The sequence below is a fragment of the Dama dama genome, chromosome 12 (assembly GCF_033118175.1).
Source record: "Dama dama isolate Ldn47 chromosome 12, ASM3311817v1, whole genome shotgun sequence".
Classification (NCBI taxonomy): domain Eukaryota; kingdom Metazoa; phylum Chordata; class Mammalia; order Artiodactyla; family Cervidae; genus Dama; species Dama dama.
The window spans coordinates 21,304,749-21,318,621 of NC_083692.1; the positions used below are offsets into that span (position 1 = coordinate 21,304,749).

General features: G+C 45.3%; 1 protein-coding gene across 1 annotated transcript in view; it reads left to right on the forward strand.

The window, feature by feature from the left end:
- The window catches only part of MAP3K9 (mitogen-activated protein kinase kinase kinase 9), an 83,075-nt gene that overhangs the window by 54,343 nt on the left and 14,859 nt on the right, over positions 1–13,873 (forward strand). The window contains exons 4-8 of the mRNA XM_061156775.1: positions 2,228–2,376; positions 3,315–3,490; positions 8,569–8,809; positions 11,230–11,352; positions 13,078–13,231. Of these exons, the coding sequence (XP_061012758.1) occupies positions 2,228–2,376; positions 3,315–3,490; positions 8,569–8,809; positions 11,230–11,352; positions 13,078–13,231 (843 nt within the window). The remainder of the gene's footprint in view (positions 1–2,227; positions 2,377–3,314; positions 3,491–8,568; positions 8,810–11,229; positions 11,353–13,077; positions 13,232–13,873) is intronic.

Genomic DNA, 13,873 nt, shown 5'->3' on the forward strand with positions numbered 1-13,873 from the left:
AATTATTCCAGTAAGTTCTGTATTCCCAGTTTTCTAACTCCAAGGACAAATGAAAAGAAATTCTTCAGGTGGACTTTAAAGGTAGGGAGGGAACTTGAAGCTTGCCCTGCTCCACCATTGCAGTCCACCCCTGTGAAACTTGCCCCTTTGAATTAGACAGAGTTCCTGTTATGGATGCACTCATGCCAGTCATGGGCAAGAATCTATTCAGCCTAATGGGCACTGAAAGAAATTTTTCACTGGAGCAAAATCTGTTTGTTTCAGGTGGTCATCTCTCTGCTTTTCTAAAGCTGAACAAACAATATATCTGTTGCCATATAATCCAGCAGTCCCACTTCTGGGCATGTACCCAGACAAAACTGTAATTTGAAAAGATACATGCACCCCTATGTTCAAAGCAGCACTGTTTACAATAGCCATGGAAACAACCCACATGCCCATCAAGAGATGATTGGTTTCAGAAGATGTGTGTGGTATACATATTCAATGGACTATTGAATATATTCAATGGACCTGGACATTAAAAAGAATGAAATAGTGCCATTTGCAGCAACATGGATGGACCTGGAGATTATTATACTAAGTGAAGTAAGTCAGAAAGAGAAAGACAAATACTATATGTGTCACTTATATGTAGAATCTAAAATATGACACAAATGAACATATCTATGAAATAAAAACAGACTCACAGATGTAGAAAACAGATTTGTAGTTGCCAAAGGGGAGGGGAGTTTTGGATTCGCATTGCCAACCATTATATAGGCTGGATAAGCAATAAGGGCCTACTGCACAGCATGGGCTTCCAAATGACTCAGCATTATAGAATCTGCCTGCCAGTGCAAAAGACATGGTGAACCCTGGGTTGGAAAGATCCCCTGGAGAGGAAATGGCAACCCACTCCAGTATTCTTGCCTGGAAAATCCCATGAACGGAGGAGCCTGGTGGGCTGCAGTCCATGAGGTCAGGCTGGACATGACTTAGCAGCTGAGCACACACACTCACTGTATAGCACAGGAAACTATATTCAATATCCTGGGATAAACCATAATGGAAACGAATATGAAAAAGGATATATGTGTGGAGTGTGTGTGTATGTGTGTGTGTGTGTGTGTATACACATATATATATTTAAATATATATTTTTATTTTATATATATATTTAAACTTTATATATTATATATTATTTTATGTATATTTAAATATATATATTATTAAAAAGCAAATATTTTGCCAACAAAGGGCTGTCTAGTCAAAGCTATGGTTTTTCCAGTAGTCATGTATGGATGTGAGAGTTGGACTATAAAGAAACCTGAATGCTGAAGAATTGATGCTTTTGAACTGTGGTGTTGGAGAAGACTCTTGAGAGTCCCTTGGACTGCAAGGAGATGCACCCAGTCCATCCTAAAGGAGATCAGTCCTGGGTGTTCATTGGAAGGACTGATTCTGAAGCTTAAACTCCAGTACTTTGGCCACCTGATGCGAAGAGCTGACTCATTTGAAAAGACCCTGATGCTGGGAAAGATTGAGGGCAGATGGAGAAGGGGATGACAGAGGATGAGATGGTTGGATGGTATCACCGACTCAATGGATGTGAGTTTGAGTAAGCTCCAGGAGTTGGTGATGGACAGGGAGGCCTGGCGTGCTGCAGTCCATGGGGTCACAAAGAGCTGGACATTACTGAGCGACTGAGCTGAACGAACTGAATCACTTTGCTATACAGTAGGAATTAAATACAACATTGTAAATCAACTATACTTAAATAAAATTTAAAAGAAAATAATATATCTGTGACTAAAGATGAAGTTTTCTTTTTTTTTTGAAGTTTTCTTAAAGCAGGAAAAAATATATTCCTGGGAGCCTTCCTCTTCGTCCAGTTTGTTACATTCACAATAGCAACCACAGAATAGCTGTAGCCCTTGAGCAGTAATTTAAACAACAGAGCATTCATTTCATGATAGCCTTGTCCAACTGCTCATGTTATTCGCACTTCACAGATGAGGAATTTGAAGAAGAAGACTTTGAAACCAAGTGTGCTTGACTCTAGAGTTTTTGCTTATAGCCAGTAGGGCTTATGGCCTCCCTTTTATATTATGGCAGTTTGTCTGTTCTGTTAGTCTCCCTACATGTTGGAGAAGATGTGGGATGCTCGTCAAAGCCTCATGAGGTATTTCGATGAAGTTACAGCTGTGGTTCATCTGTGTGACTTCTGTCTTCTTCCTCTCCCCAGCTATGGGGTGCTGCTTTGGGAGCTCCTGACTGGTGAGGTGCCCTTCCGGGGAATCGATGGCTTAGCAGTCGCTTATGGAGTGGCCATGAACAAGCTGGCCCTTCCCATTCCTTCTACGTGCCCGGAACCTTTTGCCAAACTCATGGAAGGTGAGTGACCCCTGGCTGGAACAAAACTGGAGACTGTTTTACCTTTCTGTCAGCAGTGGATAGACTCTGGCCAGTTCCGCATGACCAGTAACTGGAAGAGGAGGTGAAGTAGGAGTCAGTCAAGGAGGAATCCTAAAGATGGTTACAAGAGTTAGCTCAAGATGATAACAGCACCCTGCTACACTGGTGTCACCACGTCCCTCCTGTCCATCCAGTGACTATACAACTTAACTTAGAAACTAAAGGCTGCTCTCCAATGCTTCGGTATATTAGTTAATGCGAAATGAGAAAGAATAGTAGCTTTTATTTCAAGACCTCTGAGTGTCGTATGTGTAGAAACGAAGAAGATCTAAGAAGAGAGGAATTCTAAAAGTCATCTAGTTAGGCCCTATGATTTTTATCAGTGAGAAACCCTAAGCTGAGAGAGGTTAAATGGATAGGTGGCCACTCCATTGGTTAGGGACTGAGCTGCGAGTAGATAGAATTCACTTTTTCTGGGCCCCCTGCTTGTACTTTTCATCTCATCAGCACATCGAGGAGGGGAAGGGTATAGCTCATTTACTGATGGGAAATCGAGGCCCAAGGTGTACCTGCCCACTGTCTTGCCCGGAATCATGTATTATACTAACTTGATAAACTGTGGCAGTTGTACTTCATGCAAGAAAACTCTTTGGACTTGCCTCTCTTCTGCTAAATGAGTAGAGCAGAGTGGGCGCAGAGTCGTTGTGTTGCGTGTCCAGTTTCACTCTTGATGACTGTGATGCCGGGCAGCTTGCTTTACCTCCTGAGCCCTGTTGGGGGTTCCCTCAATGCCAGTTTCTCTTATTTCTGGAAGAAGAAATGAGAGGTGGTTTTCTGCCAGATGAGGTCACATGACATCCTAAGTCTTCCGTCTGCCTCTGTCCGTTCATGCTTCCTGACTCATGTGCTCCATGCAGATTGCTGGAATCCCGACCCCCATTCACGCCCATCTTTCACGAGTATCCTGGACCAGCTAACTACCATAGAGGAGTCTGGTTTCTTTGAAATGCCCAAGGACTCCTTCCACTGCCTGCAGGATGACTGGAAACACGAGATTCAGGAGATGTTTGACCAACTCAGGGCCAAAGAAAAGGTAAGAAAGAGAAGCAGAAGGCATGCATTGACTCAGTGGACCTTCTCCACTGGGGCCTCTGAGCACGACTGTGATGTGGCCACCTTCCTGCTTGGTTTGTGATATCAAAGCAGCTTTTTCCTTCCTGGCTTTGTGTGGAGTGTTCTCCAGGCCTCAAGTGTGACCTGAAACGATAAGAGAGTTTTTCTCTCTTTGGGGGATGTGGTAGGAATAAGTGGAGGAGGGCATGTCAACCCACTCCAGTATTCTTGCCTGGAGAATCCCATGGACAGAGGAGCCTGGTAGGCTACAGTCCATAGGGTCACAAAGAGTTGGACATGACTGAAGCGACTGACCGAGCATGCACACACAGGAATAAGTGAGGGAAGTCATGAGCCCAAAGCTCTCCTTGCAGAGTATTTACTTCACTGTTGAAACTGGAGGAGGAGCACCACTGGGCAAGTACCAACAGGATGTCTCACTCTGGCGGCTGGACGTATTACGAGAAAGTTCTAGAAAGGTGTCTAGTTTCTGTAATGGACTCGTCGAATGGGGTTAACAGGATATAGGGATACTTGAACACTGAGAACAGTTATCAGAACATCCTGCCAGTGTCTTTGGGGATCAGGATCAGAAACAGCACATGGGCTAAAAATACCATGAGTCTCAAGTTATTTGGCATGTTTCATGTTTTTATGGAAGGGGCTCAAAGGCTGAACCAACTGAGGAGTTCAGAGACTCATAGCCCATTAGAGATCTGCCTTTTTGTTTTGGTGACCGTTCTCTGAATGGCCCCTTTTTATGCTGTAGTGTCTAGCTAACAGTCAGGGTCCACACAGAGGAAGCTAATCCAAATCAAAGCAGTTATGTTGCTTATTCCTCAGGACCTGCAGCTCGGGGCACGAGGGATGTCCATGGGTAGACTTGGTTAATTTCTCCTTTCCATTCTCACTCCCCACTGTGGAAATTCGGAAAGCACTATAATAGTAGTGTCTAAAATTGTCTTCATGGCTTGCAAGTTCTTTCACTTGCAAGGTCTGAAGAGACCTTTTCATCCATTTTATCCAGGAGTCTTATGGCCCCTGCTGCAGCATGTAGGGCAGGTGTTATTAACTTTTGCATCTCAGAGCTGAAGATCAGTATCTATCTAAAGTCACACAACTAGTAAGTGAGGAGGCAGAGTCTTGAACCAGGGCCTTCTGGTTCCAAAACCATCTTCTTTCCAATATCATCATTGTTCCCTAAACAAATAACTTAAAAATCATTTCCGGAGCTGATCTGAAGATGTAAATGTTTTGATGCAACGTAGCAATCCTAAGCCCGCTTTTGTTGTTTAGTCGTGTCTGACTCTGTGGCCCCAGGGACTGTAGCCCACCAGGCTCCTCTAATTCTGTCTGTGGAATTTCCCAGGCAAGAATACTGGAGTGGGTTGCCATTTTCTTCTCCAGGGTGTCTTTGCAGATCAGGGATCAAACCCATGTCTCCTGCATTGGCAGGTGGATTCTTTACCACTGAGCCACCAGGGTACTATTTGGCAAGTCAAGGAGCATTCTGCAGGGGGATGCAATGAGCTTGTGACAATTCTTTAGCTGGGAGAGGGGGTGGATCTGCACTAACCATTGAGCAGAATGATTAAGAGAGACTGTTCCAATTACTAATTATATTCCAACTAGAAGAACCCCAGAGTTCCTGACCTTTTTTGAATCACTAACTCCTGGGTCTTTTTTTTTTTTTTTTAATTGAAGTGTAGTTGAATTATGGGCTATTCTTTACTCAGCGGTAAAGAATCCACCTGCCAATGCAGGAGACTCAGGTTCAATCCCTGGGTTGGGCAGATCCCCTGGAGTAGGGACTGGCAACCCACTCGAGTTTTCTTGCCTGGAGAATTTCATGGTCAGAGGAGCCTAGCAGGCTAGAGTCCATGGGGTCACAAAAGAATCAGATACAATTTAGTGACTGAACTACAAAAACAAATTGAATTACAGTGTCGCGTTTGTTACTGCTGTAAAGCAAAGTGATGCAAGTATACATGTGTGTGTATATATATATGTATGTTTATATTCTTTTTCATATTTTTTCCACTAGGGTTTATCACAGGATATTGAATATAGTTCTCTGATTATTTCTTTTGATTGATGACATTATAAGGGTACCAACTGGTAAGAAAAATGAAAGTTGGATTTTGTCAGAAAGTAGATACTAGGAAAAGTCAAACCAGTTCTCATAATAGCTAACACGTGTAGCGCATGTGCTATATGCCATGCTCTAAGTAATTTATATGAGTTCTTACATAATCTTGCATAAAAAGCTAGTAATTGTTTTAGGTAATACAACCCTGTAATGTTGGTGCTGTTACCTCCATATTATATGTGATGCCCATTTTAACTTGCCCAAGGCCACAGATTGAACCACTGTGTTTCAGAGTCCTTGCCTTGAACATAGATGCCTCTCCATTATAAGGCCTGGAGTTCAGCAAGTGAGGTTAAAGATAGATGATGAGCTTTCTCTCTGGAGAGATTCCTCTTAAATCATTGTATGTGAAAGATGTGATTTACATAGTATGGAGTTGATGCCCAAATAGGTGTTTCACAAAAGGGGATTTACCATGTTGGAAGGGTTCCAGGTATATGGTGCCATAGGCCAGTACTCCATGAATGTCCTGGTTTCCCACATAATTCACTCTTCAGGTTAACTCAGCCTGCTGCTTCCTTGTATGTGAGGATGGATTGGTTTCTGGGCTGGGGTTCGAATTCCCTTAAAGGAAGGAGTTTAGACCCAAGCCATTCCTTAGACAAAAGCATGTAGGAGAGAGAACTTAGGAAGGCTGAGAGTAGCTTGAACTAATTTAAGCTTTCCCATTAGCAGCAAAAGAACCAACCAGGAATAATTTTTCTGAATCTTCTACATGTTTTTGTTCTGTTGGTGAAAACAAAGCAGGCGAACAAGAAAGCCAAGGATTTGGAGGGCACACAGCAATCAATCTATTCATCAAAGAAGAAGTTCAAAAGTTCAAGCTCATTTCTCAGGCACTTGTGATGAATCCATATTACCATAAAGAAGGGTTGTGTTTATAACATTGTCTTCTCCTCTCCTCATTTCTTTCATTCATTCATTGAATCAACAGTTAATCAGCAACTACTGAGAATATACCCTGTACCATCCAACCTTCAAAGTGCTCATCTTCTTTTCATTTCTATTCTTTCTATCACTTCAGTGGCCATTAGCGGGTATTCTTATGACAGAAGGCAAGTTGAATGAAACACTCCTTTCATCAGAAAATTTTATTCCCATTTTTCCTCTGTTCTGTCTTCTGCTCTCTGCCTGCTGCTCTGCTTCCCCAGTATGTGTTCACATACTTTTTTTTCTAGCCCTGGGTTCCATTTCTATATTTTTTTCTAGAGCAGAATGACTTCTTAGAGTGGAGCATTAAATTGAGAATTTTAAGTTCCAATCACAGAAGTGTTGGTCTGGCTGCTTTATTGGAAAAGCAAAAAAAACTCCCCCCTTTTTAGACCTGGTTCTCTCAGGTTGTTGACATGAAAGCTTCTGAAGTTTTCACCCTCTGCTCCCACCCCATTTCAATCCTGAAAGTAAAAGTGTTAGTCACTCAGTCATGTCCGACTCTTTGCATCCCCGTGGACTGTAGCCCACCAGATTCCTCTGTCTGTGAAACTCTCCAGGCAAGAATACTGGAGTGAGTTGCCATCCCTTCTCCAAGAGATCTTCCTGACCCAGGAATTGAACCCACATCTCTTGTGTCTCCTGTATTGGCAGGTGGAGTTCCATACCAGCTGAGCCATAGCTTTTTTTCACTTCATCATGGGCCTACAGTAGCCAGTGTTAATAGTTTAGAATCCAGATTTTTAAAGTTGTTTACAGATGCTTTATTCTCTTTCCTGGGTTCTCTCCTATTTCCTGATGCTGTAAGCTCCCACCTCTTCCTAGGAACTCCATGCTGAGTTCATTTATAAATTCACACAGGACAAAGGGAAGGCAAGGAAGAAGTTCTGCCCACCCAGTGTGGTATTGTTTCTAGAGCAAGTGCCTGGCAAAGACTTCAGGAAATGTTCTTGCTTCTCTTTGCTGGGCTGTCTCTGTCCCTCTAGAGCAAATATTTGCCCTTTAAGATAAGATGAAAGTTTCAACCACATGCCTCAGTGGATTCACTCACCAGGTGAACCAAGATTTAGATGACATGCCTCAAGAACCTTCTGAACAGCCACCCTGGGAATGTATTTGTTTTTATTTGCATGTTAGATGATGCCTAGAATGTGACTCATTTATAGCAGGCTCATTTTTAAGTTAGATTACCTTAAGTTGGCTCTGGTTTTTAAAAAATTTCCTTTATGTAACAGAAAAAAAAAATCAAAATAGAACCGAGACTATGAAAGTTAAGTACATGATTATGTATTTTCTAAACTCTATTGTTTTTTCCTGGTCACAGATAATTTTAATCAATCAGTCAAGGTGTTGTTATTCAGTCCATAAGTTGTGTCCAACTCATTGTGACCCCATGGATGCAGCACGCCGGGCTTCCCTCTCCTTCACTATCTCCTGAAGCTTGCTCAAACTCATGTCCATTGAGTCAGTGATGCCATCCAACCATCTCATCCTCTGTCACCCCCTTCTCCTCCTGCCTTCAATCTTTCCCAGCATCAGGGTCTTTTCCAGTGAGTTGGCTCTTCGCATCAGGTGGCCAAAGTATTGGAGCTTCAGCTTCAGCATCAGTCCTCTGAATGACTATTCAGGGTTGACCTCCTTTAGGATTGACTGGTTTGATCTCCTTGCAGTCCAAGGGACTCTCAAGAGTCTTCTCCAGCACTAGGAACTCTCAGCCCCCTTCTGCAGGGCTTGGCCTGTGGCTACTCTAGCTGTGTACTCAGGATGTCTCTTCTGAGCCTGCCTTCCCTGACCATTTGGGGTGGTCAGGTGTTCGTTTCCCAACTAGCTATCCAGCACCCCCATCTCCTCCAGAGAGTGAAGTGTGGGGCATTAGAGGAGAGCTGTCCAGGTTGCCGTGAGCACTGCTCCCCCAGGGGTGAGCCCCCCTGCCCCAGGGGGGTGCCCCCTTCTCTCTAATGGTTCTACCTGCCTGGCAGGAGCTGCGCACCTGGGAGGAGGAGCTGACACGGGCCGCGCTCCAGCAGAAGAACCAGGAGGAGCTGCTGCGGCGCCGGGAGCAGGAGCTGGCCGAGCGGGAGATCGACATTCTGGAACGAGAGCTCAACATCATCATCCACCAGTTGTGCCAGGAGAAGCCCCGGGTTAAGAAGCGCAAGGGCAAGTTCAGGAAGAGCCGGCTAAAGCTCAAGGACGGAAATCGCATCAGCCTCCCTTCTGGTTGGTGCCCGGGGACCTGGGGGAGGGCTTCCCAGGTGGCACTAGTGGTAAAGAACCCGCCTGCCAATGCAGGAGACGTAAGACCAGCGGGTTCGATCCCTGGGTCAGGAAGATCCCTTGGAGGAGGGCATGGCAACCCATTCCAGTATTCTCGCCTGGAGAATCCTCATAGACAGAGGAGCCTGGCGGGCTAGAGTCCATGGGGTCACAAAGTCCATGGGCTTCAGTCCACGACCGAAGCGACTGAGCACGCATGAGCTGGGGGAAGTGCGAGTGGGCCGTGGGGCTCATGTGGCAGGGGGTCTGTGGAACCCAGGGGCTGGGCTCAGAAATGTGAGACCCTGGGTTCCTTATGGAGCTGGTTGGAGACCCCAGGTTCTAGTCCGGGGAAAGCCTGGCCTGCTGAGAAGCTCCAACCTTCCAGGGGGATTTTGGAGTGTGATTGCACAGAGAACTGGAAGGCAAGGCCATGACTGTGGCCAGCCCGACAGGCAGGCATGGTCCGATCTGCTAGAAAGCATGGCCGTGCATACAGGCAATTCTTACTATAGGAAAACCTGGAGAATGAAGATGTCATTGGGGTAAAAGAATCCCAGGGTGAGTGTGTGTATGTGCCTATGAAATAAGAAGACTCCTGGCTCTGCAAAATAACTCAGGGTTTCCATATAATTAGTTCTCTGTGTGCACTTGAGATTAGGATGAATGTTTAAGAATTTGATTTACACATAACCTTTCAGAAAAACATTATTTGAGCAAAGGTACATTTGCAGTAGGTACCACCTTGGGAAAATGCAAAGAAATAAGAAACTATGAATTAGAGTCTCTGGAGTTTACGTACCCAAGGAGGGAGGTAAGTATTCAAGTGTGTGTTTATGTAGATAAAAAAGTTCATTGTATTCTGAGCCTGTCAGTCCCCAGGAAGCAGGCCTATTAGAAGTGTAAGGAATCAAGGGAAAATAGTAAAATGGGAGCAGTAGTAGATGAGTTTAAGCACTGGGATGGTGGCTTAGGTATAGACGAGAATCCATTTAGTGAAATTCAGTGAGTGTTGCTACACATTTTTTTTTCAGGCAACACAGAGTCTTTAAGCATCTCTGGAGCAACACGTGCCAGCATCTTGATGTGTGCTAAGGAAGCAGATAGAAAAGCCATGGAGCCCACCTCCAGGGAGATCACCGTCTAGAGGGGAAACCTAGGTGCCAACAGGCAGATCTTTATGATAAGCCCTTCGATAGATGGGGAGAATGAAGCCCAGAAACTCAGAGAATGTACATTTTACATTCCTCATGCTCTGATATAAACACTTTTGGAATAAACCGGAATTTGGACCATTAACTGCATCTCCCTCACTTTCTCAGGTTCCATGTTACCCTGCACTTAATGAGAGGCATCGGCCTCCCTGCTTTGGTCCCTGAGTAAAGGAGATATGTACTAATAGATTATATGAGACAGAGTAGTTTGTGTATTTTATGGTAGATTTCCTAGAATAATCAAATGGGTTTCCCCAATGACTCAGTGGGTAAAGAAGCCACATGCCACTCAGGAGACACAGGAGATGCAGGTTCTATCCCTGGGTCAGGAAGGTCCCCTGAAAAGGAAGTGGCAACCCACTCTAGCATTCTTACCTGAAAAATCCCATGGACAGAGGAACTTGGCGGGCTACAGTCCAAAGGGTCGCAAAGAGTCAAACACAACCAAGTGACTAAACACACATACACAGAGTAATCGACAAGGTCTCATGATATTTAAAAAATTTATTCCAAGTAGGTACTTGCTACGTCTATGTACATTATATAGACAACTTTACGAAAACAGTCTAATGAAGTTCATTTGGGTAATGAACCTTCCGTCTCTATATACATCCAACAGCCACATCCCAATAGGAAAAAGAAATGATTCTAAAAGAGAACATTTCCCAGTTGAAAAGGAGCTCTGCAGGACATAGTACCCATCCCTCAAGGCTGCCAGCAAGTGTCAGTTCTCTCATAGGAATTTTTTTTAATTGAAGTAGAGTTGATGTAAAATATTATACAAGTTTCAGGAGCACACATAATGACTCACCTTTTTTAAAGGTTATATTCCATTTATAGTTGCTATAAACTATTGGCTGTATTTCCTGTTTTGACCACATATCCCTGTTGTTTAGTTGTAGTGTCCAGCTCCTTTGTGACCCCGTGGACTGTAGCCCACCAGGCTCCTCTGTCCATGGGATTTCCCAGGCAAGAATACTGGAGTGGGTGGCCACTTCCTTCTCCAGAGCATCTTCGCAACCCAGAGATCGAACCTTGAGTTTCCTGCATTGGCAGGCAGATTCTCTACCACTGAGCCACCAGGGGAACCCATATATCCCTGTAGTTCATAAGAATTTGATGATGGGAAAATTCTAACACCCACATATCTGTTTGTCTTCCCCCAAGCAGATTTCCAGCACAAGTTCACGGTACAGGCCTCGCCCACCATGGATAAAAGGAAGAGTCTGATCAACAGCCGGTCCAGTCCTCCTGCGAGCCCCACCATCATCCCTCGCCTTCGTGCCATCCAGTGTAAGCCTGTTCCCCAAATTAGCTGGGGCCAGAACACACCAGGGCACCTGTCCCCTGCTCTGTCCAGCCACAGACTGATCAGGCTGGCTCCGTCATAACTCTGCCACCTCTCCTGGACAATATGTGTACACATGCACATGTGTGAGAGCTTCCTAGGTGACGCTAGTGGTAAAGAACCCGCCTGCCAATGCAGGAGACCTCAGAGATGCAGGTTCAGTCCCTGGGTTGGGAAGATCTCCTGGAGAAGGGCGTGGCAACCCACTCCAGTATTCTTGCCTGGAAAACGCCATGGACAGAGGAGCCTGGTGGGCTACAGTCCATAGTGTTGTAAAGACTCAGACATGACTAAAGTGACTTAGCACGCTTGCACTCACATATATATGCAGGCCCTTACCCCCATTACCTCATCTCTCCATGAATTTGACCCTGCCTCCTCTACCTTTCACTATTAGCCAGATAACTGCAGAGGGGTTTGTGGGTGTTGGCAGAATCTTTAGTGAATTACTGAGTAATTTGGAATGTGATGAAGGTATCCTGGACTTGGGATCTGGTATATTTAGGACTTGGGACCTCTGCCATATTTGGGGCATCATGGTGTTTCTTTTGTCCATGCTTCCTAGGAAGGGGCTTTGTCAAAGTGTAGGTTCCAAGGTAAACTTGCCAAATACTTTACAATAGGCCAAATCTGAGCCCATTTTATTTTATGGTGGGTGTTTATTAAAAAGAACTTATGCATACACAAGCATATATCCATTTATTCCTAGTGTGTGGAAGGGAGAGGTTGAAGGGGCATATGCCCTAATTTAAAGATAGAGTGATTTCATCCCAAAACCAACCCCCCACCCCATCCTCAGGACCTGAATTTTTGGCTTTCCTTGAAAAATCAAGTCAAATCAGTGGATTCTTTTTTTCATGTGCTCTGTATTTTGCCTCAGTCCCATTAACTCTTTGTTTTTTGGTAACTGGCTCCCTCCACTCTCCCCTGGGGAAGGGAACAGCTACCCACTCCAGTACTCTTGCCTGGAGAATTCTATGGACAGAGGAACCTGATGGGCTACAATCCATGGGGTTGTGGAGTCGAAGAAAACTGAGCAACTAATACACTCCTTCCATTCATTGATGATAAAAGGCCAGTCTCTGAAGAATTTGGGTTTCAGCCCTTGCTCTAAGGTGTCAGGGTCAGGAGAAGGTTCCTCCTCCCCTCTGTGTTATATTTCTCCAGGCCTGTTGCTTCCATTCCCTAACTTCCCTCTCCATAGTGCTGAACTCACTTCCTTGCTTTCCAGCACTTTCTTACCAAAATATCTTCACTTCCACATCATCGTTACTCCTTATCTCTCCCACCTACTTTCTTGCCACCCCCCTCCTCCACATCATCCCCCAGGCCAATTCCCACCCACCCACCCCCAATAAAACACGTTCCCTAAGTTAGATCTGTTTGGAGCTCTGGTGACTGGCTGGCCAGAGTGTCCACCTTCCACTGGATTCGGAAGAATCTGGGTGGTTTTCCCACATTTGGCACTCTGAGGGCACAGAGTGAATGGTGGCTGGGAGCTCCCTTACATGCCTGGCAGGCTCTACTTGGGCACAGAGTTACTCACAAAGTCTGACTCCCCCACACCTGCAGCTCCAGTTACCTGAGCGTGTGTGTCTGGTTGGGGAGAGGCTAGTTTAGGGGGACACCTCTCTGTTTTCCTAATCCCAGTTGACCTTTATTATTCACAGTGACACCAGGCGAAAGCAGCAAAACCTGGGGCCGGAGTTCTGTGGTCCCCAAGGAGGAGGGGGAGGAGGAGGAGAAGAGGGCCCCCAAGAAGAAGGGGCGGACGTGGGGGCCAAGTACACTTGGTCAGAAGGAGTTTGCCTCAGGAGACGAAGGGTAAGAGCCAGATGATGGGAAATCCTTTAAAAATGCGGCGTGAAATACCTTTTTCTCTGCTGTGTGTTTCACCTTGTTCAAAAAAATTACATGCCTCTTGATCTTTACAAGGTTTTCCAATCGCCTTGTTCCCTGAAACCTCCTAGTTCAGGAGTTGGCACAGTTTTTTTCATAAAGGGCCCGGTAGGAAGTATTTTAGGCTTTGTGGGCCATGTGGTCTCCGTAGTAACTACTCAGCCCCACTTGGTGGTAATGCAGAAGCAGCCACAGACCATGGACAATATGTGAGTGAATGAGCGTGGTTGCATTCCAGTAAAACTGAACAAAAACAAGTGATGGGCAGGATGTAGCTCATGAGTTAGTTTGCCAGCCCCTGGAGCATCCTGTTCAGAGTAGCAAGTAGCCCAAGCATTTGCCAGTTGCGAGGAGTTCTGCCTGAGTGTTTTACTTACACCTGGCTCTTGTCCTTAAAGCATCTGCCCAGAGGAGAGACAAGGAAAGGTGGGATGACAGGGCTCTTGAGCGGAGGCTTGTCCTGAACCAGAGGCAGGCAGAGCTACCCGGCCCTGGAGGTGCAGGCGGAGGTCACTCCAGGGCCAATAACCCTTCTCTATGAGCCCACCCCATAGCCACGCTGATGTG